The sequence below is a fragment of the Stegostoma tigrinum genome, chromosome 8 (assembly GCF_030684315.1).
Source record: "Stegostoma tigrinum isolate sSteTig4 chromosome 8, sSteTig4.hap1, whole genome shotgun sequence".
NCBI classification, from domain to species: domain Eukaryota; kingdom Metazoa; phylum Chordata; class Chondrichthyes; order Orectolobiformes; family Stegostomatidae; genus Stegostoma; species Stegostoma tigrinum.
In genome coordinates, this window is record NC_081361.1 from 74,336,036 (window position 1) to 74,363,132 (window position 27,097).

General features: G+C 41.6%; 2 protein-coding genes and 1 long non-coding RNA gene across 4 annotated transcripts in view; 1 reads left to right on the forward strand and 2 right to left on the reverse strand.

Moving 5' to 3' along the window:
- Positions 1–4,689: 4,689 nt before the first annotated feature.
- Positions 4,690–13,881, reverse strand: LOC125456405 (selenoprotein Pb-like). The gene is made up of 5 exons (XM_048539468.2): positions 13,440–13,881; positions 12,666–12,887; positions 6,933–7,145; positions 6,068–6,200; positions 4,690–5,017 (listed from the first exon to the last, which is right to left on the reverse strand). Exons 1-5 carry the CDS (start codon positions 13,547–13,549, stop codon positions 4,790–4,792), a joined length of 906 nt encoding a protein of 301 aa, XP_048395425.1. The 5' UTR covers positions 13,550–13,881; the 3' UTR covers positions 4,690–4,789.
- A 5,435-nt stretch (positions 13,882–19,316) lies between these two features.
- On the reverse strand, positions 19,317–26,942 carry LOC132209905 (uncharacterized). Its single transcript, XR_009446072.1, has 3 exons — positions 26,239–26,942; positions 19,497–19,684; positions 19,317–19,403 (listed from the first exon to the last, which is right to left on the reverse strand). It is a non-coding gene; the product is annotated as an uncharacterized LOC132209905 (long non-coding RNA).
- The window catches only part of usp24 (ubiquitin specific peptidase 24), a 180,970-nt gene continuing 180,303 nt past the window's right edge, over positions 26,431–27,097 (forward strand). For both annotated transcript variants that reach the window (XM_048538885.2, XM_048538886.2), the window contains exon 1: positions 26,431–26,984. In XM_048538885.2, coding sequence (XP_048394842.2) covers positions 26,670–26,984 — 315 coding nt within the window. In that variant the 5' untranslated portion in view covers positions 26,431–26,669. The remainder of the gene's footprint in view (positions 26,985–27,097) is intronic.

Genomic DNA, 27,097 nt, shown 5'->3' on the forward strand with positions numbered 1-27,097 from the left:
AACAAAATAAAGACACAGAAAGACTTTGATACGTTAAACAAGGCTGTGCATGTACACCTAGAGAGAGGATGTAATTGGTCATCAGCAGAAACAGCAGCCCGTCTCGAAGGCGCTTCTAAAAGGATGAGTCTAGAAAAGCGCTTCAGATTTTAATTTATTTTCGTAACAACGAAAGCATTTCTCTCCAATGTGTCCTTCCTGCCACCGAAAGGAGGAGACTGGCTGTCTGTACCGAATGCTGCATCCCGGCGCTGACTTTCCCTGTCCCCACTCCTGGTGTGGATCTCCCTGTCCCAAGCTGTGTCCCTGCTCCCACCGGAGAAAGAAAGTTCTGCATTGTCAGCCCCAGCCTCCTCTGCCCCCATCACCCACAGCCCCCTCGTTAGTGGCACTGATGCTAACCTCCCTATACACAGAACACAGGTGATACTCCCAGCAACCAGCTGACTTCATGGACGGTGTCTGGATGTGCTTGGGACTATTTTGGCGCTGTGGAAAATCACTCTAAAACTGGAAACACTGGAAATCGTGCACAGTGAAATTCATGGAGAGCGAAATAAAGTTTAGATACTAACGTGCCATCCCCCACATAAACTCCATATATTTCATATCCCATCTAAGGCAGAAAGTATGAAGCCAAACTACAGACTTCTATTTAACAAAAACAGAAATTGCTGGAAAAACTCAGCATCTATGGAGAGAAATCTGGGGATGGGCTGACCACCAATATCCACTACAAACTAACCAACTCCCACAGTTACCTTGATCAAACATTCTCACTCCCTGCTTCTTGTAAAGACTCTATTCCATTCTCCCAGTTTGTCCATCTATGTCGCATCTCTTCTGAGGATGCCGACTTCGACAATGGGTCCTCCAAAGTGTCCTGCATCTTTCAAACTAGAATTTCCCAGCATCATAGTTCAAAGGGCCCTCAGCCAGGTCCAATCCATCTCCTGCACTTTAGCCCTCAACCCTCTCTTTACCACAACAGCAACAGGGTCCCCTTTTTCCTCACCTACCATCCCACCAGCATCCACTTCCAGAGAATCATTTGCCACCATTTCCACTACTGTCAGCAGGATGCCACTGTCTGACAGATACTCCCCTCCCCTGCCTTGACAGCATTCTCAAGGACCATTCCATCTGGGACACCATGCTCCACAGCCCATAGGGACCTTCCCCTGCAACTGCAGAAAATGTTACACCTTTAAGGTTTCAGCAAAGATTTGTAACTTGAGTTGTGGGTGAGGTATCCAGGAAAGCAACCCACACTGACCAAATCCTTAACTCCTACAGCAACCACCCCAACGTACATAAACAAAGCTGTATTAGGACATTTATATAAAAGGGCCACCATTCACTGCTATATGGCAGAATTACGTAGGAAAGAGGAAGAACACCTATACAAAATCTTCACCATGAAGATATCCACACGTGCCTGCTAAATAGACAAGAGGACACAGTACACCCTAACATACTGGCCGCACTGCCCTACATCAAGAACATATCAGAACTGACAACAAGACTCCAATGACCACCAGGAATCATGGCAGCACACAAGCCAACAGCCTCTCTATGACAAACACTCAGGAGATTAAAGACCCCATTCCCACAATGTGCAGAACCAACGTGGTTTCCAAAATACCATACAATGACTGCCACAAGCATTACATCGGATGGACAGGAAGGAAACTCGCCATCAGAATACACAAACATCAGCTAGTAGCAAAATGACACAACAAATTTTCCTTAATTTCAGTATACTTGGACAATGAAGGCCAGCAGTTTAATTGGGATAACATAACCATAGTAGCCCAGGCTAAACATAAACACACATGGAAATTCCTAGAGGCACAGTTCTTAAGCCATAATGCAATCAACAAACGTATAGAATTGGAGCCCATATACAAACCCATACAGAACAGAACAAAACCAGAAAGGACACTACTCACCATAATGGACAGGACAGTGTAAATTCCAAGCACAGTGGAACATCATTTCATTGGAGGCCTCACTAATGTTACCTAGCATGGTAACAAAATGTCTGAATGAAAACAAGCCAGCTGAGCGATCAAATCAACAACCTCAAGGTGTTACACCTGCCTGTTTACTTTCTCCTCAGTAACCAAGGGCCCAAACACATTTTGCAAGTGAAGCAGCACTTCACTCATGCTGCACTAGCTGCTCACAATGTGGTCTCCTCAATATTGGGAAATGAAGCGTAAACTGGGTGATTGCATGGCAAAACAACTCCATTCTGTCTGCAAAACAAAAAAGACCAAGCTTCCAGTTGCCAGCCACTTCAACACACCACCTTGTTCCCTGGCCAGCACTTCTGTCTCAAGCTTGCTGCACTGTTCCAGCAAAGCTCAGTACAAACTGGAAGAACAGCACCTCATTTTCCGCTTGGGAACTCTTCTGGACTCAAAATTGAGTACAACATTTTAGAGCTTGAGCACACTTTCCCTAACCCCACACACCAGATTTTTGTCATCATATCATCTGCTATTACACACAACCCCTGTTAGCCACTAATAGTCCCCATTAACAGTTATTCATTCTCCTCAGCTGACCATTATCCACTCCTTTGCCTGTCCAACTTTTCTTCTCACTTTTCAGGCTGTAACTCCACCTGTCATTTACTCCTTACCTCCTCCCTCCAACCTAAGTTCTGCAATAAAAGCCAAACATTTTCCTAGCTACCATCAGTTCTGAAGAATGGTTACTAGACTCAATATATTAACTGTGATTTCTTTCCACAGATGCCACCAAACTTGCTGAGTTTTTTCAGAAATTTCAGTTTTTGTCTCCGATTTCCAACATCTGCAGTTCTTTCAGTTTTTTTTTAAATTTAGACTTCTATACAAGTTCTGCTTCTGCTCCAAATTCTGACAACAATGGACTCATAAATGAATGCTTTTAAAGTAATAAATAAAAACAAATGTTCAAACTCACTAATATGTAATCCATTATTTTTTCCCCAATAAATGAATTTTATTTTCATCTTTATACATGTGATGAACGATCTATAAATCCACCTACTTTAGTGATTTATTGATAGTTATCATTCATTCATGGGACAGAAGAATTATTTACAAAAATTACACACGTTTTCTTTGAAGCAGGATATATGTTCCAGCTGTGCCCAATAAATTAGTTGAAGCCATAATTATTTATGAAAGTCTCCCACCTTCTGCCACATGTAACATACATTTATTGAAAGACATTAGCCCAGCTGATATATATTGCCTGATGACTGAAATGAGCAATACCAGTAAGGTGAAAATGCACTACAGCACACATGTAGGGTCTATTTTGCACAAGCTGCTATAACTCAAAATTTTACCTTAACACAAACTACTGCTTTCAAAAAGGTTGGACAGGAGGAAAAATCATTGACAGTCATATCATATGTTCTAGTCCTAACACTGGAGATTCAGTCTCCAACTCTACTCAGTTATTGATCTAGGACATGCCACATTGAAATAGCAGCATTCCTTTGCAGGTGAAGACAAAAATGAGATAACTAATGCATACATTGAACAATTTCTAGGAGTCACTAGAAGCTGACTTGTGACCATATCTCTCATGGAAATGGGTGAGATGACCAAACTGAATCAAAAGGTGAGATATCATTTAACCAAAGATGGACGCAAAAGTGAAAGGGACAATGATTGATAGAAATGCAAAATTCACAAATATTTTGGAACTGGTACTGTTAACTTGATGTATTCATCAAATGCCTTGTTAACTGGGTTATGGATTTCCTATTGACTTTGTTCCATTTAAAAAAAACTGAATGGAACAAATCTCTTAAATAGAATAATTACTGTCTTCTGAAAGTAATATCAGTCAAAAGCTTTCCTCTTGTGCTATCTCTGTAGTGCTTAGCAACTAGTTTGCATCAAAGACTTCATTGAGCACATAAACAAAAGTTAATGGTTAATATCATTTTTTCATTGTAATCCATTATTTTTCCCCAATAAATGAATTTTATTTTTTCATTGTGACATTATACCATCAAGAGTTTTATACACTGAGATAGCAGTTCTCCAGGCTCTTCCTTGAATAAATGAATAATCAAAGAATTACCTTTCATGGTTAGATTTAAAAACCCTGAAATATGCAACAAGATATTTTTATCACAATATGTTACCCTCAGTTTTTCTAAAGGGCCAACAGGTTTCCCAAAGAAGCTGGTGCTTTTGAAGAAGGGTCCTGACCTGAAAAGTCAACTTTCCTGCTCCTTTGATGCTGCCTGGCCCGTTGTGTTCCTCCAGCTCCACACTGTATTATCTCTGATCCAGCATCTACAGTCCTTGCTACCTCTGATATTTGTCGTGTCAGCCCTTAATTCCTACTCTCCAACTGTTGCCAAAGGCGATGCTTGTGTAAGAGACAAGTCATTGTGATTGGTGCCTTTGTTTTTCCACACTCTTAGGGAAGATAGCATGGACTACACTTTATTGTGAGTCCAAAAACAATAGCAACAAGTTCATGAGGCAACACACACATATACTTCAGTGCTCATTTCAATATTGCCTTAAAGATTTTAAAGGTACTTCACTGCCAAATGGTCATATCCAGACTTCTTCATTGAAAGAACACTGGAGAATAACAAAATTGTTTGGCGTGGGAATGTGCTATACTGTACACCCCTCAAATAAAAAAAATGAATACAAATCAAAATTGTAAGTATTAATTCAGGATTTATTTTAACAACATTAGAGTTGATGCTGACAGTAGCTATATCATTGCCAGTTTATTGTGCCTGATATTCTAACTGCACTCATTCCAATTTCTCAGTATCATCAGTCTCCAGACTTTCATCTTGGCCATTATTGAAATGATGTAGATGGATAGGACTTGAAGACAGCTTGGGGTCAGGAACAGGCTTATTAGCTGCATGCTGTTGCACAGGCTGAGTTGTTATATTTTCAAAAGTCAGACTTGTCACAAAACTTGTAGTATTAAACTGAAAAAAGTTTGCTTTGTAAGAGGTGATGTTTCTTCTTGTCTGCAAGAAACAACAACTTATATTAGTATTCGAGACTTTCACGTAATGAACTGTCCCAAGGCACTTCATTCTAAGCATTATAAACAAGTATGACACCAAGTTACTAACAAAATGAGATAAGAATCAAATATTCAAAACCTTGATCAAAGAAACGTTTTCAACTCTGTCTCAAAAAGAAAGGAAAGCAAACTTGAAAGATGGAGGGGGCCCAGGCATCTGTAGGCACTACCACCAATGATAGAGTATTTAAATTGGGAATGAACAGGAACCAGAATTAGAGAAGCACAAATATTTTGGAGGATTGAGGCTGTAGCTGATTACTCAGATAGAGAGGACTAAGACTAGGAATTTGAAAACAAGGATGAGAATTTCTGAAAAAACAAGATATTGCTTGATCTGGAATCAGTGTAGGTCAATGAGCACAGTTTTAGTTGAGAACGGGACTTGTTGCGAGTGGAAGTTTGAGTGATATAAGGTTTATAGAGGGTAGAATATGGATTCTAGCCAGCAGCACATTAAACTAATCAAAGCTAGAGTTAAAGGCATGGATGAGGGTTTAACAACAGATGAGCTCAGACATGGCAAAGTCCAGTGTTGTACTGGATGCAGAGACAGACAGTCTTAATGATGTCACAAATAAGTTTGGGTATCAAATAGATCAGTCACCTATTAACTAATGAAAATCTGACACTACAAATTTGAAGACATAATATTTTTAAGTATAATATAGTAATTGCAGGGATCAGGTTAGCTCACTTGGCTGAATGGCTGGTTTGAATGCAGAGTGATGCAAACAGCATGGGTTCAATTACAGCATTGATTGTAGTTACCATGAAGGAGTCTCCTTCTCAACCTCTCCCCTTGCCTTAGGTATAGTTACCCTCAGGTTAAACCACTAACAAATGTCTCTCATGAGAAAGCAGCCCTGTGGTCTGCTAAGTCTATGGCCACTTTACTTAATACACTAAATGCCACAAATATTACATTTTTCACTAAATGATCTATTTACCATCTTGCTGAGATTGAGTGCCAAATTATGGCAACAATTACCTCAATACTGACATTACTAATTCCACAGTTCCCACAAATATCTTTGTTATAGGTAGCTCGGATTGCTGCTTCAGTATAGCGAAATTGGAGGTAGCTATATGGTAATACGATATGAAAGGTCAATTTACCACACCTAGGGAAATAAAAGAAAAATCACAAGAATGGGATTATAAATCTTAAATACCAATGATAGTCAAGTTATTAAATATCCCACTTCATTGAAAATGCCTCTGTAAGATAAACATGCAGGTTTAACAGCTAATTATTAAACTATCACAGTGGATTAAAATATCAGATCATGCCGCATTCAGCCACACAGGCTCCAAACTTGCCAGTAGCCTGTTTAATTGATTAATCTCAAGTTGAAAATGTCTCAATTTGAGTCCAGTGTCCCAGGAGTACAATGGGGCAAATATGTGAGAATCACGATTTTAGTTGTTGATTCGTACATGTATGTTCTCTTCATTTATAGAGATTCCATTAGAATGCATCCCCTTGCATGCACACGAGAACTGGATCACATTTGATTATAAAGACAAAAACGCTCACACATAACTAATTGGGCAAAATATCAAACAAAAGTTATTACTTTATACTCATGTCCCAGCACAAAACACTGCCTTTATGATCGAAGAAGAAAAGAATTAGGTATAAATAAATTTCGCTCAGTTTGTAAAATATTTCAATAATAAAAAAGAAAGATTCCACCATTTTGTAAGCTTAAAACAGGGTTCTAAGCTAAATTATAGGTTACATCTACTTAGCTAGTGGTTATACCAAGTTGTGAAGAACTAATCAAAGGGAGAGGAATCAGTTTAAATCATAACAAATAATATGCTCAGTGTTGCAATTTAAAATAACTAACCTATCATAGATGAGGAAGTCGTCCTTGTTACCCTGCAGAATGCTCCAGATATCACGTTGAAATGGTGATTGCTGGTAGACAGGGATGTCCTCAGGAGTATGGCGTTTGAGTTCCCAGAGCATGGCCCTCGATTGAGGTGATTTCTCATTCACTATCATATAGTGAATGTCCTTCAGGCCCTGATGTTTGAGCTTGTCCCGCAAGCTGCCTAATCTATTAATACAGCAAGCATGACAAACTGTAAACATTAGCTTTGTTTGATACTTTATAAAGGTGAATATGCATACAGGATATTTCAAATTGAATATGATTTTATATAAGAGAACAGGAACTAACTTGTAATCTGATGGTATCATTGCACAATTAGTTTGATTCACACCAACATTGCCAATACTACTGCAAGAGCAAAATATTATAGAAGCTGGAAATTTGAAATAAACATAAAAATCAGCTGGAAACATTCAGATGATCAAAAAGCATCTGTGGAAAGAAAAATTAACAACAACGTTTCAGGCCTGTCACCTTTCATTGGAAATAGATGTGCTAGAGGTGGTGTGAATGGCTGAATATGAACTGCTGCCATCAGAACACAAAAACAGGAAGGATAAAACCAAAATCTGCAGACAGGAGATAGCAAAATGGAACAGGGATTACAGTTTGTAATGGTTGACCTCAACAATGAGTCTAGAAGACCAAAAAGTGCAGAATCAAAAAGTGAAGTGCTGTTCCTCAAGCTTGCATGGAGTTTTATTGGAACAGTAACTGTCTGTGTACATGGAAATCAGCAGGATGACAAGATGGAGAAATAAAATGATTGGGAGTGGGGGTTACCTGTTGGACTGCGTATGCCTAGAAGTGGAGACTGACAAATTGAGGACAGGAGGAAATGGAGACAGGTCATGGTAATTTAAGAGGTGTGGAAATCAGAAGCCCCAGCTCACTAAGTTGTTCCAGTTTAGTGAGAGACTAAGAAAGAGTCACAATACAGCGTAAAGAGGTGAGGGAGGGGTGGAGTTGGACTAGAACAATAAATTTTCCATATATTCCACAAAAGATTAGGCGTAACTAGGACCCATGTGGATACCTACAGCAATGTCTTTTATTTAGAGGAAGTTAAAAAAGTTGTTAAATGTGAGAACAAAGTCAGGCAGGTGCAGGAGGGTTCAGGTATCATTTTGGTCCTCTAAACATAGCTTTTGTTTCTTTATCTGTCTCATTACCATTTCAGTTTGACCTTGCAGCACCAACTCTTTCAATACCCTGTCTTCTACTTGGTCACAGAGCTTCACTTATTTTTTCCAGCCACCCTTCACTCAGTTTGGGGCAGCATGACGGCTAGGTGGTTAGCACTGCTGCCTCAGTGCCAGGGACCCAGGTTCAATTCCACCCTTGGGCGACTGACTGTGTGGAGTTTGCATATTCACCCCGTGTCTGCGTGAATTTCCTCCAGGCGCTCTGGTTTACTCCCACAGTCCAAAGATATGCAGGTTAGGTGGATTGGCCATGCTAAATGATCCCTAGTGGTGTTCAGGGATGTGTAGATTAGGTGGGTTTAAGGGGAAGGGTCCGGGTGGGATGTTCTGAAGGTCAGTGTGGACTTGTTGGATCTAAAGGGCCTGTTTCCAGTGTAGGGATTCTATCAGAGAATTCTAATTGCTAAAAAACTGAAAATGTTTCTAATGTTGCCCATTCTAATAAGGTTATTGACATAAAACATTCACTTTGTTTCCCTTTCATCACAAAGACTGTGATTGCTGATAGCTTCCAGCATATTCTGCTTTTATGACCAACACTTCTGGTTCATTCATGAATCTAGCAATTTGCAGATTGTGTTAATATTTATTGAAAATAATTTGACAGTTACAATTTCTGAACTGCAGGAAATAAGCTATATCTTAATATAATGCAAGTTTATACAGAAACAAAGTGAACCTTGGTATGGCTGGATTGTCTTACGAGCAAGGGCTAAACAGGTTGGGAATCCACTGGTATACATTTTAATCTTCCAAAATTCATTAGATTCAGAATAGGTCCCATCATATTGGAAAATAGTGAAAGTAATACCCCTATTCAAGAAAGAATCCGTTCAGAGTTTAGATGACAGTCAGAAATAGAGATAACAAAGTGTGGAGCTAGATGAACACAGCAGGCCAAACAGCATCTCAGGAGCACAAAAGCTGACGTTTCGGGCCTAGACCCTTCATCAGAGAGGGGGGATGGGGAGAGGGAACTGGAATAAATAGGGAGAGGGGGGAGGTGGACCGAAGATGGAGAGAAAAGAAGATAGGTAGAGAGGATAGTATAGGTGAGGAGGTAGGGAGGGGATAGGTCAGTCCAGGGAAGACGGACAGGTCAAGGAGGCGGGATGAGGTGGTAGGTAGGAAATAGAGGTGTGGCTTGAGGTGGGAGAAAGGGATGGGTGAGAGGAAGAACAGATTAGGGAAGCGGAGACAGGCTGGGCTGGTTTTGGGATGCAGTGGGGGGAGGGGACAAGCTGGGCTGGTTTTGGGATGCAGTGGGGGGAGGGGAGATTTTGAAGCTGGTGAAGTCCACATTGATACCATTGGGCTGCAGAGTTCCCAAGCAGAATATGAGTTGCTGTTCTTGCAACCTTCAGGTGGCATCATTGTGGCACTGCAGGAGACCCATGATGGACATGTTGTCTAAAGAATGGGAGGGGGAGTTCAAATGGTTTGCGACTGGGAGGTGCAGTTGTTTATTGCGAACCGAGCGGAGGTGTTCTGCAAAGCGGTCCCCAAGCCTCCGATTAGTTAGATTTCCAGACTGCATTTGACAATGTACCACATCAAAGGTTATTACATAAAAGAGGTCAGGATGTAGAAGATAATGAATTAGCATGGTTAGAGGATTGGTTGCCTGACAGGAACCAGACAGTAGACATGAATAGGTAATTTTCAGGTTGACAAGATGTAATGAGTTGGGTGTTACAGGGATCAATGCTGGGGCCTCAGCTATTTACAATCTATGTCAGTTAGTTGGTTGGAGTTATTGAAGGGATGATTGCTAACTTTGTTCATGATACAAAGTTAGGTAGGAAAGTAATTTGTGAAGAGTGTGTAAGGTGTCTGTAAAGGAATATAGAGATCAGTTTCAAAGATTTCCAGATACCAAATAAAGTGAAGAATATTAGATAAGCAGTATATTATTTAAAGTAAGAGAGATTGCAGAACCCGTTGAGGTACAGATGGATCTTGATGTCCTGGGAGTTGTATCAAAACCAGTTTGTGTGCAGGCAAGTGAGTCAGAAGGCAAAATAAATGATGGAATGATTATTGCAAGGGGTATGGAAAATCAAGTTGGGATATTTTCCTATGGTTAGATTACACCTGGTATACTATCTTCAGTTCTGATCACTTAAATTAAGTTGGATGTAAATGCATTGGAAACAGTTCTGAAAAAGTTTATTTGGCGAATGCCAGGAATGAGAAATGGTTGGTTGGTTCAGATCTGTATCCATTGAAGGTTAGAAGAGTGAGAAGTAATTTATTGTAACATAAGATCCTGAGGAGATCTGACAGGATGGATGCAAGGATATTTTCCCTGTGGAAGACACTGGAATTAGGGGACACAGCTTTAAAATACGGGGGCTTATCCATTTAAGATGGAAGTGCGAAGACTTTTTCATTCCCCCCATCAGAAGGTCATGAATCTATGAAAGCAATGGAGGCAGGGTTGTTTAATAGTTTTAAAGTGGCATTACATTTTTGACTAATAAGGAGGTCAAAGGGTTTCAGAGATAGCATGGAAGATGGAAGTTGAAGCCAGAACCTGACTGAATGGCACAGCATGCTCGAGGAGCCAAATGGTTTACTCCTGCTCCTGATACATCTGTTTGAATATTCATATATAATTACAACACTCACCTCAAAAAATGTAAACAAATCTAAAAAAATTGTAGGAATGCCTTAAAATAATGCCCCTCTTAATGTGACATTAAACAAATAATGTAGGATCAGTTCAGGTGCACAATTCCTATGGTATACAGTGTTTGGGGTTAAGTCTGCCACACTGAAGTGTAATTAACAGAGAATGGTGTTACTTTTCCATTGGAAAAGTGGGATTAAAATTCAGTCAGTTTTTCACACTGTACCATTCAGATCATATACAGGAGTGAATTACTCAGAACCTCAAGCCTGCTCCGCCATTCTAGATTTATAACATAGAACATAGAACCGTACAGGACAGGACAACAGCAAGCCCTTCGGCCTCCCGTGTCCAAATTCACTTTGATGCCATTTTAGACTAATCCCATTTGCTGGTATATGGTCAGTACCTATCTCTCTATTCTATCTACAGAAATGTCTGTCCATATGTGTCTTAAATGTTGCTATCATATCTGCTTTTACCCACCTACCACACTCCATGTTAAAAAAAAACTTGCCTCATGTATATCTTTTAACAGATTGCCCCTCAGCCTCCAATGCTCTTGGGAAAACAATCCATGTTATCCAACATCTCCTTATTAGTTAATACACTCCAATCCAGGCAATATCCTGGCAAACCTCTTTTGAATTCTATCCAAAGCCTGCACATCCTTCCTACAACGTGCTGGAGCTGCAAACAATACGACAAATCGGACCTAAATTTTATACAGCTGCAACATGACTTGCCTATCTTTACACTCAATGAGCTGATGAAGGCAAACATGCCATATAACTTCATTTTTTACCACCATATCCACTTGTATCTCACACTATTGTCCACACTATTTTGCACATCCCTTTGTGTCATTAGTAACTAGAAAATTCAGTCTCTGTTTTGAACTTGCTTAATGACTGAACTTCCACAGGCTTCTTGAATACAGGATTCCAAAGATTTACCACACTCTAAGTAGAGTGTTCTTATCTCAGTCCTAAATGGCTCGCTTTTTATTCTGAGCCTACATCCGCTCTTTAATTGACCTAGAACCAGGGAAAACATTCTTTCTGCAAATATTCTGTCCATCACTTTAAGAAAGTTGTAACTTTCTAGGAGAAAATGGGATTGCATAGTATTTAAACACTGTTGCCTTGCAACACCAGAGACCTGTGTTCAATTCCAGCCTTAGGCAACTGTCTGTGTGAATTTGCACTTTCTCCCTGTATCTGCATGGGTTTTCTCCGAGTCCAAAGATGTGCAGGTTAGGTGGATAAGTCATGCTAAATTGCCCATAATATCTACGGATATGCAGACTAGTTGGATTAACCATGGGAAATGCAGGGTTACAGGGATAGGGTAAGGATGTGTGTCCTGAGAGGGTTGGTGTGAACTCAATCTGCCAAAATGGTCTGTTGGGATTTAATGACAATGTCTCTCAGTTTTCTAAACTCAATTGAACACAGTCGCCATTTCCTCCTGGTAGGACAATGGCATCTCAACGTCCTAGAAACCAACGTGGCAAAACTCTGCTGCAATCCTTTGATGGCAATTATAACCTTCTGATGAAGGGTCTAGGCCCGAAATGTCAGCTTTTGTGCTCCTGAGATGCTGCTTGGCCTGCTGTGTTCATCCAGCCTCACATTTTATTATCTTACAATACTCTGTATTGTGTTCTGCACAATTGGGGCAAGCTGTTTTTGTTTCGGAACTTGAGAATTCGCGTAACATTGTAACGAACAACTGAATAGAATCACAGCAAGTGTCCACTTGGTGCTCGTGACTGCAGAAGTTAATAGCGCTGTAGAGATTACATTAAGGCAACAGTGAAAGATAATTATCAAGAGCTGCACTTACTTAGTTGCTTGAGTCAAACAGAACCCGCAGCTTGCTTTGAGAAGGGCCACAACAACAACATGGCCAATCTGTTCCTCCATTGGTTTACGGTCGGCAATTTCCCAATGAGGGGCCACCTTACAGATTCTGCTTTCACTCTCTGCTGCAACCACAGAGATAGTTAGGCCCAAGACAATAGTGAGTAATGGCATATCCAACTCCATCACGATCTTTTTCGCATCCCTAAAATTTGAAGTATATGGACGTTACATGCTTTTTTTTACAATAGCAACAGAATTACAAGTTTATAAATCGTGCTCGAATTTTAAAGACAATAGTATTGCTGTTTTTTTCCTGGTGTGATCGAAAATTACAAACTCATAATGCTCCTTTTTATGCAGAATTCTGTTTCAAATATCGTTGACTTGATTAAAGTTAAAATTAAGCAGCCAGCAACTCCGGCTGCAAACAAAGAGAGCATGGCCAGAACAAACAAAACGGGACAGGAGAAAGACTGAAAAACTGGCGAAGGTGCATCCGGCCATAGTTGGGCGAAAAGAGTTCACAAACAATCGGAACATAAATCTGTTGCAATTTCAGGAGGAGACCTGGAGATTTTCAATGTTAAAAGCATAATCATAATTACTTGAATTTAGACTATAAAAGATTAAACGAGGAAAATGTTTAAAAATGCAATTTGTTAAGATGAAGAACATAGAAAAGTTTCCTTAAAATGCCAGGTTATTTCTGTTTAAACCATTACAACATTAGTAAAATACATAAGTCAGCACTTACCTAAATTGCTGTCGATTTTCACTCTTTTGTCGCTGCCTCGGCGTCCGACCCAAACCCTGCTTCCCCCAGTTGTCAGCCACAGGATATCTGCCAGATTGGAAACGGCCCATTTGTGGAATGTTAACTATTTAAGGACTAAATCTCAATTATTCTCGGCGAATATGACGAAAACACTGAATAGTGGTTCAATTTTTCCCCATTTAGACACAGTTACACAACTAGTGCCATGGCAGCCATAACCGATTTAAACTGTTAACTCCGATTTATGGCATTAGAGTCATTAAAAATGAAACACGATTTTCCTCGCCCAGCACACGTTCCCTGTCACTGCCATCAGCACAGGCTCTGATAATAAAGCTCCCGAATTTTACGGTTCGTCCAACAACAATTAATTACAAAAGCGAAAGCTCAAAGATCCTGCGCAGTCTGTGCTGCCACAAGGAATTAATATACTTCATCTCTAGGAATTCAAAGTTATCTAGGTTAACGAACTGGAACGTTTATTTGTCTACATATGCTGGCTGAACATCAATAGGATGGGTTAACACAGTGTGGAGCTGGAGGGACACAACACGCCAGGCAGTATCAAAGAAGCAGAAAATCTATCTCAAGTCGGGACCCTTCTTCAGAAATGGGGGAGGGAAAGGGGGTTCTGAAATAAATAGAGAGTGGGAGGGGTAATGCTGGGCTGGGGAAGGTAGGTAGGCTGTGGTGGGGATTGGTCAGTGAGGCAGGATGACCAGAGAGAAGATGGACAGGTCAAGGAGGTGGGGGTGAGAGGGAGGTTTGGTCTTGGGATGAGGGGTGGGGAGATTTTGAAGCTAGTAGTCCACATTTAGACCATTGGGTTGTCGGCTCCCATGGCAGAATATGAGGTGCTGCTCCTTCACTTTCCGGATGGTATCATTGTGACACTGGAGGAGGCCCAGGATGGACGTCATCCAGGGAGCGGGAGGGGGAGTTGAAGTGGTTTGCGTTTGGAAGTTGTTGTCTTTTGTCATGAACTGAGCATAGGTGCTCTACAAAGTGGTCTCCGAGCCTCTGCTTGGTCTCACCGATGTAGAGGAGGCCACATTTGGAACAGCGGATACAATTGACCACTTTAGCAGATTTGCAGGTGAACATCTGCCTGATGTGGAAGGTTTCTTCGGGGCCTGGGATGGAGATGAGAGGGGAGGTGTAGGGGCAGGTGTAGCACCTCCTGTGGTTGCAGGGAAAGGTGCTGGGGGTGGTGAGGCTAGTGGGGAGCAGACGAGGAAGTCGCAGAGAGAGCAGTCCCTCCAGAAGGCAGAAAAGGATGGGGAGGGAAATATATCCTTCGTAGTGGGGTCAGATTGCAGTTGGTTGAAGTGGCGGAGAATGATGCATTGAATCCAGAGGTTAATGGGGTGATACATAAGGGTAAGGGAAATTCTGTCTTTGTTTTTATTGCAGGGAGGGGGCGTGAGGGCAGAGATGCAGGAAATGCAAGAGATCTGGTCGAGGGAGTTTTCGACCACTGAAGGGAGGAAGTTACGGTCTTTGAAATACAAGGACATCTGGCATGTTTGGGAGTGGAACACCTCATCTTGGGAGCAGATGCAGCGGAGTTGGAGGAATTGGCAGTAGGGGATTGCATTCTTGCAGGTAGGTGGGTGATCTGGGTAGATGTGGCAGTTGGTGGGCTCCTCTGATGCTGCCCGGCTTGCTGAGTTCCTCCAGCTCCACACTCGGTTATCTCAGACTTCACCATCGGCAATTCTTACTGTCTCATCATAGGATGGGTACAGTGCAAACTGAGACCATTCGGCCCATCTGTTCAGGCTTCCAGCAAAATCAACTCAACTAGTCCCATTTTCCCCCAATCACTTTTTTTTCTTGCAGCCCTGCAAATCTTTCTAATCAGAACACTTTCCAATTCTCGTTCAAAGGCTCCATGGAATCTGTCTCCACCACATACTCATTTAGTGCAATCCTGATTGTGCTACTTTAAAAAGCTTTCCCTCATGATCTCAGTTTTGTTAATCACTTTAAATCAGTGTCCGCTAGTTCTCAGCCTTCAAACCAAAGAAAACAATGTCTCCCTATCTACTCTGCCCAAATTGCTCATGATTTTGCACACCTCGATCAAAACTCCCCTTAACTTTCTCTTCCCCAAAGAGAACAATACCAGCTTCTCCAATCAGTAACATAGTTGGTTCCTAATTCCTGGAACTAATCAGATGAATCTTTCCTGCACACTTTCTAATGTCTTCATATCCTTTGTAAAATGTGGTGCGATAACTGGATACAATACTTCAGTTGAGACTGATCAAGTGTTTTATATGGATTTATTGTAATTTTCTTATTTTTCTTTTTCCAGTTCCAATTTATAAAGGACAGGATCTTGTAAGACTTATTAACTGCTTTGTTAACCTGCCCTGTCATCTTTGATGATGTGTGCATATAAACACTTACGCACCTCTACTCATGAATACTTTTATTCTGGAATTTCGTTTTTTGCAGTGCAAAATTTCTGATCTCATGGAATGTTTTGTATAAAAATAGAAACTATGAGCAGGGGTAGGCCACTTGGCCCCTTGGACTTACTTCACTATTCAATGGCTGATCTGCTTACTCCACATGCCCACCTACCATTACAGCTACCTCTGTCTTAAAAATAACTAAGGACTGTGCTTTCTGTACCTTTTTAGGAGAGAGTTCCAAAGACTTACACCCTGTAAGAAAAGAATTCTCACTATCTCTGTTGATTAACTCTGTTTAGATCACTAAACTACAGTGAATATAAGACTAGCCTGCCCATCCTTTCATCATAAAACAACACACCCGTTAGTCAAGTAAACCTTCTCTAAACGGCTTCCAATGCATTTACATCCTTTCATAAATCAAGAGCCTTGTACCATACACAGTACTCCAAACGTGTTCTCACCAATGCCCTGTGTAACAAACGTAATCTCTACACCTTTAAATCGAATTTCCCTTGCAAAAATAAAACAATAACATTCTACTAGTTTTCCTAATTACACATTGTACTTGCATTCTAATTCTTTGCCATTCATACACTAGGGCGCCAACATACCCTTGCATCTCAGATCTCTGCAATCTCTTACCATTTAGATCGTGTTTTTTTTATTCTTCCTGCCAAAATGGATAATTTTACATTTTCCCACATTATACTCCATTTGCATTTTCTTTACCCTTTCACCTGACCTATCCATATCCCTTCTTATGTCCTCTTCACAACTTACTTTTGTCATCAGCAAATGTAGCACCCATACTTTAGGTCTCTTCAAGTAGTTTGTACAATTTTTAAAAGCTGAGGCCCCAGCATTGATTCCAGTGGCACACCATTCATTACATCTTGTCAACCAGAAAATTATCTATTTACGTGACTCTATTTCATGTTAGCTATCGAATCTTTTACCTACACTAATATTTTACCCAATATACCACAAGCTTATATTTTCCACAATAAGCTTGATGTGGCAACTTTTCAAATGCCTCCTGAAAATCTGAATGCAGTATGTTCACCAACTTCCCTTTTAATCTACAGAACATCCATCCATCCATCTATCTATCCATCTATTTCCACTTTTTAAAACTCATTCAGAGATTTTGGTTTTGATGGGTAAAGGCAGCATGCAACTCAGCAATATGTCTAAGGTCTCAGTTTCAGGCTGTGCTGATTGAGTTACTGATCTTAATTAGGATTATAGTAGGAAGGCTATCTCAGTTGTCTCTCATCAGCCAAGGGTTAAGAGGCTGAATGTTGACGAAGGTTTCAAATCCTGATTAATACCCAATGTTCTCTGATAAACAAATTCACATTTCATAGTGTTACAGAATCTCAAGCAGCACGTGGCAAGTGAAGGAAGACGCTGAGCAGGGGAGCAGGAGCAGGTATGCCAGGAGCTCCAATAGCAGGTGGCAAGAGTGAGCCCTGGAAGAAAGGGTGTTTTTGGGGGGAAGAAGGCCTCAACCCAGTATAAACCGTATACTTTATTCCATGTAAGTACTGGAAATACTTCCCTGTTTAACCTTAATTTCCCTTCATGTTTGTAATGACCTGATGCTAGTGGAGTAAAGTACACCTGCTTCATAATCTTTGAGCCATTTGTATGTTCAAATGTCATGTTACAATATAGAGAGCAAAAGGAAACTACACAGTCAATACTAGCTCTGAAGGAAGGACATACTTAGCAATATATTTATAAGGCAACACAGCTTCTAACATAGAAAAAAGGAGCAGGAGTAAACCTAATCCACCATTCAATACGATCATGACTGATGATTAAGTTCAATATCCTAATCCTAACCTCACCCCAATATCCCTTAGCTGCAAGAGCCATTGCTACCTTCTTCTTCAAAATACATAATGTTTTGGTCTTAACCACTTTCTGCGATAGTGAATTCCAGATTCACCTCTGGGTGAAGAAATTTCTCTTCATCTCAGTCCTAAAAGGTTTACCCCTTATCCTTAAACTATAATTCTTGATTCTGGACTCCTCCAACATTAGGAATATCTTTCCTGAATCTAACCTGTCTCGTCCTATTAGAATTTCATTCATTTCTGTGTGATCCCCCCCTCATTCTCCTAAGCTCCACTGAATACAATCTTAACCAATTCAGTCCTGCCAGCCCAGGAATCAATTTGGTAAACCTTTGCTGCACTCCATCTTTCTTTTCTTTATACCCAGAAGTGCTATCACACGTGTCTTTCCCCCCAGCAAAATCACCATGACTCTTTTTGTTTGTGATTTTTTTTCTTTTTAAACACTAATCACCACACCAACAAAACATGCATGCTGCCAATTAAATACTTACATGCAAAGTCCATTAAGGGCAATGCAAACTATTCAAGTAAGGGGGAAGAGAGAGAGAGAAGGGACTAACTTAAAACAGAGTCAGAGGGGGAGATGTACCCCCTTGCTGCTCATCTCTCTCAAAAGGCATCGAGAGCATTACTGTACACCACAAGCTCCATCCCTAAGGACACTCAGACATGAACATAACCATGGAAGAGTGGCAGACATTCAGCAGATATTAATCTTTCCACAGTCCACTGCCTGTACATGTTTGTAGCCAGCCTGGTCACTCCACTCCCTCTATAGCAAGAACATCCTTCCACAGATTAGGAGACCAAAACTGCATGCAATATTCCAGGTTTCTCCAATGTCCTATAATAATAGCAGCAAGACATTGCTTTTCCTGTACATGAATCATCTTTTAATCAGAAACATTTCAAAGTGGTTTACAGTAAAAAAAATGGAAGTGCAGTTCTATTGTTTATCCTGGTAACCGTACCAACGCAAAATTGGAATCTGATAAATAAGCAGGTTTGTCAACTTTTGTTTGGGAGTACTCATCATGATTGGCAGTCCTTTACAAATGAGAATGACTGTCTTCCACTCTCAGGGTGAATCTGCAGGTCACTGTACAGACTGATGCAACTTCCACAGGCTCTGTTACATTTGGGGCAGAAGGTGGTCATGGGAAGGGGTCAGTGGAGCATTGATGCTCCTTTCACCTGGCTTCTGCTTTTTCCTGATGGCAATCTCAATATGTTCAACTACTAAAGTGGCCTTTAATACCCAAATGCAACAGTGTAATGGGCAAGATTTAACTTAATATTTCATTCAGAGGACACAAAACCTTCAGCATTATGTTCCTGCTCTCAATTGTTGCCTAAGTTCAGGAGTAAGGTATAAATCCAATGCCATTTGACTCATCTGTAAAAGTAGTACTAGTTGATGCAACATTTGCTGGAAAATGCATGTGTTATTATTGGGTAGAGACTAAATTTATTTTATTACTTGTACATTGTTCAAATAAATAAGGACATCACGTTCATGTATATTATTTTTTATTCATTCAAAGAATGTGAATGGCTCTGGCTGGGCCATCCACTTATTGCCCATTAGAAAGTGGTGATGAGTGGCCTTCTTGATTTGCTGAAGTCCATGTACTGTAGGTAGACCCACAATGCTGTTAGGGAGAGATTTTGAACACGTAAGTATTGGCAAAACATTTCTAAGTAAGGACGGTGAGTGGCTTGGAGGTGGAGGTGTTCCTACATACCTACTGTCCTTGTCCTTCTAGATAGTCTTGGGTTTGGAAGGAGCTGTCAAAGGAGCCATAGTGATTTTCTTCAGTGCATCTTTAGATGGTACACACTGCTGCTACTAAGCGGGAATTGTGGAAGAAGTAACCGTGAACGTGGTGCTAATCAATTGGGCTTTTTTGTCCTGGGTCATAACTTTGGATGACTGTTTGAAATAAAAGGGGAACAGGTTTATTAATTTAGTGCAGCTTGGTGGAATGGTCAAGCTGAAATAGGCCTCCACCAGTGAAGCTTCCTTCCACTTGCACGTTCTGTTTCTTTACCAGTTGCACTACCTTCTCATTTTACCTTGTACATCATCCATTTCAATATTAATTTCTCTTACTCTGCACCTTTTCATAGATCTTCCCTTTTGTTCTTTTCCCTTTCCTGCTTGCCTTTGGGCTTGCTTAAAACCTATTATACCATAACTATTTCAATTCCAATGAACATTAATTCTCTTTTCTCCCCCAACAAATGCTGCCAGACAAGTTGAGTATTTCCAGCATTTTCTGTTTTTATTTCAGATATCAAGCATCTGGAGTACATTGATTTTGTAATCTGTTCTGATAAACTGTGTTTTTCTTTATCCTACTTAGTTCCTTTCTCTATTCTCCTCGAGATTTTTGTATTTAATTTTGCATTTCTCTCACAAATTATGAACTTGTAGTCTCCCCCTTTGTTTCATTTTTAATCTCTGTATCTTTAGGGCCCAAATTTTTCCGACTCTTGAAATTTGTTCTCCTCAAATTGAATACTTGTACATGATATTTTTTCTTGTCCCTGTTCAATTACTTCTCTAAACCCATTAACACAGTGACCCTTGTTTCCCAAATGTTTCTCCACAGAAACACCAATTGCAACATTGCATTTAACTTTGTTTGGCTAGAAAAATACTAACTAACAAAGTTCCATTCTACAAATTCCATGAATTTCTTTCAATATTTGCTCTTTATTTTGTCATTTTTCAGTCTACATTAGCAGAACTGAAGTCTGTTATTATCATCTTACTTCTGCACAGCTCTTCCACCTTTTTAAAACTTGCCTAAAATTTTCTGTTCTCTTTCCCAGTAATTAGTTATACATCCAACAGCATCTGTACAACTCCCATTTGACACCTCGAGTGGCATGCATTAATCACACTGCATTTTGCTAGCATACTGTAAAAGTTTCTGGACAATCCCTTTGATTTTTCTCATTATTAGATGATCTCTATTAGGGTCCACTGTCACGGAGATGCACTGAATAAGAAATCTGAAGAATATTTGTTTGGGTAGATTTATAGATGACTGTTAAACGGCTGTTAATGTTGTTGGTTTAAGGAAACCGTGTAAACATACAACTGAAAATTAAGAAAAGCCTGAAAAGAAAATGACAGTTGACCCAATGAAGCCAATCCATCTACAATTTAAGCATTCTCTCTGGAAATCAATACACATATTTCTATGCTTCCACCTAGTTTTGTTTCTTCTTCACTATGCAATTGAGTAGTCTGTGCACAGCTTCAGTAACTGGACAGCAAGCTGTCAGCACACCAAATGCCATTTGTAGAACTTCCTAGCTGCTTTGCTCAGTGCATCTTAGAAGGAATGCTGCTGTATACTACACATTTGTTATCATCTAAAGTTTTGATGAACCTGTGCTGCTTGGGTTGCTGCAAAATAGAAGTTTTCTATCTTGGTTAATCAACGTGTTATCAAGTGTTAGAATTCAGTCTTCCCCCAACACATTTTCTTAGATCAACAGCTTGCTTTGGATTCCATGCATGCTACCACAAAATCATAGTACATCAAAATAACAATGTTGGACCACTTGGGTAGGCTAAACCATTAATCAAATTTATTTACAATAAATAAAATGAATCATAGAATCATAAAAATATATACTTAGGCCAGCTCTCAATTTGAAGATGACATCCACCCAGGGTTATGAATTTCTGACATGGCTTTCCATATCCAAAACAGGCCAATTCTTGAACCACAGATTTTTGGGTACATACAGCAGGACATGACAGGAGATGGTAGGATCCAGAGTGCAAGATTGGCTTTTTTTCCTTTCCTTCTCTGCTACTGCTTTGCTATATCATGGTGCATGGACTCAATGGATGATGGATGGCTAGCACAAGGGGGCACAGCTTTAAATTGAGGGGTGACAGATATAGGACACAATCAGAGTTAAGTTCTTTACTCAGAGAGTAGTTAGGGTGTGGAATGCCCTGCCCGCAACAGTAGTAGACTCGCCAACTTTAAGGGCATTTAAATGGTCATTTAGATAAACATATAGATGATAATGGAAGAGTTTAGGTTACATGGGCTTCAGACTGGTTTCACAGGTCGGTGCAACATCGAGGGCTGAAGGTCCTGTACTGCGCTGTAATGTTAGAACATAGAACATAGAACAGTACAGCACAGAACAGGCCCTTCAGCCCACAATGTTGTGCCGACCATTGATCCTCATGTATGCACCCTCAAATTTCTGTGACCATATGCATGTCCAGCAGTCTCTTAAATGACCCCAATGACCTTGCTTCCACAACTGCTGCTGGCAACGCATTCCATGCTCTCACAACTCTCTGTGTAAAGAAGCCGCCTCTGACATCCCCTCTATACTTTCCTCCAACCAGCTTAAAACTATGACCCCTCGTGTTAGCCATTTCTGCCCTGGGAAATAGTCTCTGGCTATCAACTCTATCTATGCCTCTCATTATTTTGTATACCTCAATTAGGTCCCCTCTCCTCCTCCTTTTCTCCAATGAAAAAAGTCCGAGCTCAGTCAGCCTCTCTTCATAAGATAAGCCCTCCAGTCCAGGCAGCATCCTGGTAAACCTCCTCTGAACCCTCTCCAAAGCATCCACATCTTTCCTATAATAAGGCGACCAGAACTGGACGCAGTATTCCAAGTGCGGCCTATCCAAAGTTTTATAGAGCTGCAACAAGATCTCACGACTCTTAAACTCAATCCCCCTGTTAATGAAAGCCAAAACACCATATGCTTTCTTAACAACCCTGTCCACCTGGGTGGCCATTTTAAGGGATCTATGTATCTGCACACCAAGATCCCTCTGTTCTTCCACACTGCCAAGAATCCTATCCTTAATCCTGTACTCAGCTTTCAAATTCGACCTTCCAAAATGCATCACCTCGCATTTATCCAGGTTGAACTCCATCTGCCACCTCTCAGCCCATCTCTGCATCCTGTCAATGTCCCGCTGCAGCCTACAACAGCCCTCTATACTGTCGACACCTCCAACCTTTGTGTCGTCTGCAAACTTGCTGACCCATCCTTCAATCCCCTCATCCAAGTTCTAGGTTCTATATGATCTACGTAGTCCATCATGGATGTTACAGTTCAAATGATTGATAACAAGCTTCTCCCAGTCATTAACAGGAATGCTTCTGCACTGTGTAGTTATTTTTCCTTACGCAGAACACTGGTCATTTGAGAGTTGAAGAAACAGTGCCTGAAGAGATGGTATTGAACGGTGCGGATGGTTTCAAAATGCACCATTCTGTAACAGATTTATCGGAATGCTTCTGGTGCTAGTTACAAGAAGATACTATATTTTCCCTCATACTGAACTCACACAAATGCTGTCTTGGTATCGAAGACAGTTACTCTCATCTCCACTTGTCAGTTCAGCACTTTCATGCATATTTGGATCAAGGCTATCATGAGGTCAGGAAATGAGTTGCCCTAGCTTAGCACAAACTAATCATCAATGAGCATTCTTAAGATTACTAAACTGAGGAATGTGAGAAAGTCACTTATCCCTATTTTTTGATGAGTAGGAATAGTTGGTTTGGTCCCTCATGTTTATTGTAATGAAATAACAATTTAACAATGGCAACAGAAGGACCTGAAGAATTTGAGATGAGCTCAGTGCATTTTCCTTTGATGTACTATGATTTAGTGGTAGTATGCATGGAATCCAAAGATCAAAGACAGAGTATCAGAGTGTGAGTGAACCACTGCATGTTGTACATGTGCTGAACTATGCAGTGTGCTGTACAAATACACACACTCTGGATTGTGGAATGTGGTGTACCTGGGAACAAAATCAGCAGAACTGTAAAATGGAATATCACCACTATCATGTTTACAGTAACAAAACAAGTTAAAACAAGAAAACAGTTCCAACAGAAGGAAGGTGTGGGGCTGGATGAACACAGCAGGCCAAGCAGCATCTTAGAAGCACAAAAGGTGATGTTTTGGGCCTAGATTGAAGGGTCTAGGCCCGAAACATCAGCTTTTGTGCTCCTAAGATGCTGCTTGGCCTGCTGTGTTCATCCTTGTTATCTTGGATTCTCCAGCGTCTGAAGTTCCCATCATCTCTAATCACAATTTTAACCTCACTGCGAAGGCTCTTCCAGGATGTCTAACCTAAAGAAGTTACCCTCCTCCCTCTGCACCAACCTCAGGGGATCTCTCACCCAACAAAACCCAGATACCCAATTCCATGATATTTGCAGTGTTGAGCCACCAAAGGAAATTTGTTTCTTTTCTTTTTTCCAAGTAAACTCTCACACACTTAGGGAAGCCTGGCACAGTAGTAATGTCACCAGATTAGTAATCCGGACCGTAGGCTAATTTTGAAGACTTGCGTTTTACACCCACCACGGCAGTTGGTAAAATCTGAATTAAATTTTAAATATTTGGAATAAAAACTTAGTTTAATGGTGACCACATGACTGTCGACTATTGAAGGGGCCACCTGACTCAATAATATAATTCAGGGAAGGAAATCTGCCATCATAACTGGTTTGGCCAACTTATGACTCAAGATGATTGAATGGTAGTTGTCTTCTCCCTAGGATGGGGATTTCAAGACTAGGGGGTACATTTTCAAGGTGGGAGGAGAGAGATTTAAAAATGAGAGGCAATTTTTTTTAACACAAAGGGAGGTTCATGTGTGGAATGAACTTCCTGAAGAATTGGTGGATGTGGGTATGATTACAACATCTAAAAGACATTTGGACAGATACATGAATAGGTAATGTTCGGAGATATGGGCCAGGAGCAGGCAGATGGGACTAGTCTAGTTTGCGATTATGTTCAGCATGGACCGGTTGGACCAAAGAGTCTGTTTCCATGCTGTATGACTACGACTCTTAACTGTCCTATGAGCAATAAATGTTGGCCTAGTCCGCAACACCAACTTCCACAACTGAATTTAAAACTCTTCCACTGCAAGTTGAACAAAAGCTACCCCTTTCACAAAGACATAAAACAACACAAAAAGCTTAAGCATAAAACTAAATGAAACAAGACATTTAACTAATTATGTTATTACTATTACACACTGTGAATGCCAGTTCCTGCTGTCCCACAATCATAGTATGGAGAACAGGCTCTTGTAATGCAATCCCTTCTTCTGTGCCCGAAGACTGGGTAAATTGGTCTCTGGCTCAAAATTCTGCTCAAAATAGGAAATTTTTCCTTTGTTACTCTGCCCAGAATTCTTCTGTTAATTTTAACAGCTCTAGCAAACCTCCTTTTCATCTCTCCAAGAACAGTCAGATTTTCCAATCAATTCACGTAATTGAAATTCCTGAACCCAGGACCATTTTAGTGAATTGAGTTTTCTCCACTTTCTCTGTGCTTTCACATCTTCTACTCCAGGACTTGTTGAGAGTAGGTTTCACTAACTAACTGGGCTCTTTTTTTTATTAGCATCAAAATAACTAAGCTTTGCACATCCCAGAGAGGGCGCTCGTGCTGCAGTGGTACAGTCTCTTTCTCAGGACCAGGTGGACCCATGTTCAGTTCCTGCCCGTGCCGGAGTAGTGTCTCTGAACGGGATGATTAGGGAAAATTACATAGGGCACTCTGGAATGAGGAATTAGGAAAATAAAATGTTGGGAAAAAGTTCAACGGCCCTGTTCGAAATTCATGATGAATTAAAATAAACGCAGTTAACATTTCATGTTTTGCAAACCAGTGGTAGGAACCTTAAGATAATAAAGTGTGAAGGTGGATGAACACAGCAGGCCAAGCAGCATCTCAGGAACACAAAAGCTGACGTTTCGGGCCTAGACCCTTCATCAGAGAGGGGGATGGGGTAAGGGTTCTGGAATAAATAGGGTGAGAGGGGGAGGCGGACCAAGATGGAGAGTAAAGAAGATAGGTGGAGAGGAGAGTATACGTGGGGAGGTAGGGAGGGGATAGGTCAGTCCAGGGAAGACGGACAGGTCAAGGAGGTGGGATGAGGTTAGTAGGTAGGAAATGGAGGTGCGGCTTGGGGTGGGAGGAAGGGATGGGTGAGAGGAAGAACAGGTTAGGGAGGCAGAGACAGGCTGGGCTGGTTTTGGGATGCAGTGGGTGGAGGGGATGAGCTGGGCTGGTTGTGTGGTGCAGTGGGGGAGGGGATGAACTGGGCTGTTTTGGGATGCGGTGGGGGATGGGGAGATTTTGAAGCTGGTGAAGTCCACATTTTTACCATTGGGCTGCAGGGTTCCCAAGCGGAATTTGAGTTGCTGTTCCTGCAACCTTTGGGTGGCATCATTGTGGCACTGCAGGAGGCCCATGATGGACATGTCGTCTAAAGAATGGGAGGGGGAGTGGAAATGGTTCGCGACTGGGAGGTGCAGTTGTTGGTTGCGAACCGAGCGGAGGTGTTCTGCAAAGCGGTCCCCAAGCCTCCGCTTGGTTTCCCGAATGTAGAGGGAGACACACCGGGTACAGTGGATGCAGTATACCACATTGGCAGATGTGCAGGTGTACCTCTGCTTAATGTGGAAAGTCATCTTGGGGCCTGGGATGGGCGTGAGGGAGGAGGTGTGGGAACCTCAAGTCATGTTCTTCCATCTCTCCATCGTTCAGTCGCAAGCGGCGACCTCACCAAGATGGTAGCAGGAGTTGCCATGTACGTCACCTCCGGTAGTGGGCGCGGCTTCTCTCAGCAAAGTAGGAACCAGAAACAGCCTCTTGTCAACATGGCGCCGGCGACCCGGAGGTTGCTGAAGAGTTTTAGTTGAACGAACGGACAGGCCGACGAGGAATTTTTCATTCATCTTGGAGTGAAGGGCTGAGTGGCCGCACTGAGTACTTTCAGTCAGTTAGCCAGCCAGAAGCTGAGGCTGAGGGAGAGAGGCTTGTAACAGGACAGTCTCCATGGGAGAGCGGGATTGAAGTGACAGGCTCTGTCTGCCAGGATGGACGTGGAGGAAGAGCACATGACGACGCTGCTGTGCATGGGCTTCTCGGAGCCCGCCGCCATTCGCAAGGCGCTCCGCATGGCCAAGAACGACATCAACGAGGCCGTGGCCCTCCTTACCAACGAGAGCCCTGGTCTCGGCTACGAGCCCATGGAGAGTGGTGATCGCCAGGTCGGAGGAGGAGGAGGCGGCGGCGGCGGCGGCGGCGGTGGCGGCGGCGGCGGCACTGGGTCCCGCGGTGTGGGTGGAGGGGATTACAGCCGGAGTGGATTCGACCCTCCACCCGCGTACGACGAGGTGGTGGAGGTGGAGGTAAGGTTTGTCGCATTGACGAGCGTGTGGGCTGGTACTCTGGTGGTTTACAGACTCGCATGGAAACAAGTGGTATGATAGTAGTTCTCATGTTGTAGTTGGACAGGTTATTT

Excerpts from the sequence above, each read along its gene's own strand:
- LOC125456405 (XM_048539468.2), bottom strand. The coding sequence starts at position 13,549 with ATGGGCCGTTTCCAATCTGGCAGATATCCTGTGGCTGACAACTGGGGG. Across the intron at positions 7,146-12,665 it reads TGTTTGACTCAAGCAACTAA|ATTAGGCAGCTTGCGGGACA; the intron begins GTAAGTGCAGCT and ends CTGTATTAATAG. Across the intron at positions 6,201-6,932 it reads GACTTCCTCATCTATGATAG|GTGTGGTAAATTGACCTTTC; the intron begins GTTAGTTATTTT and ends TTATTTCCCTAG.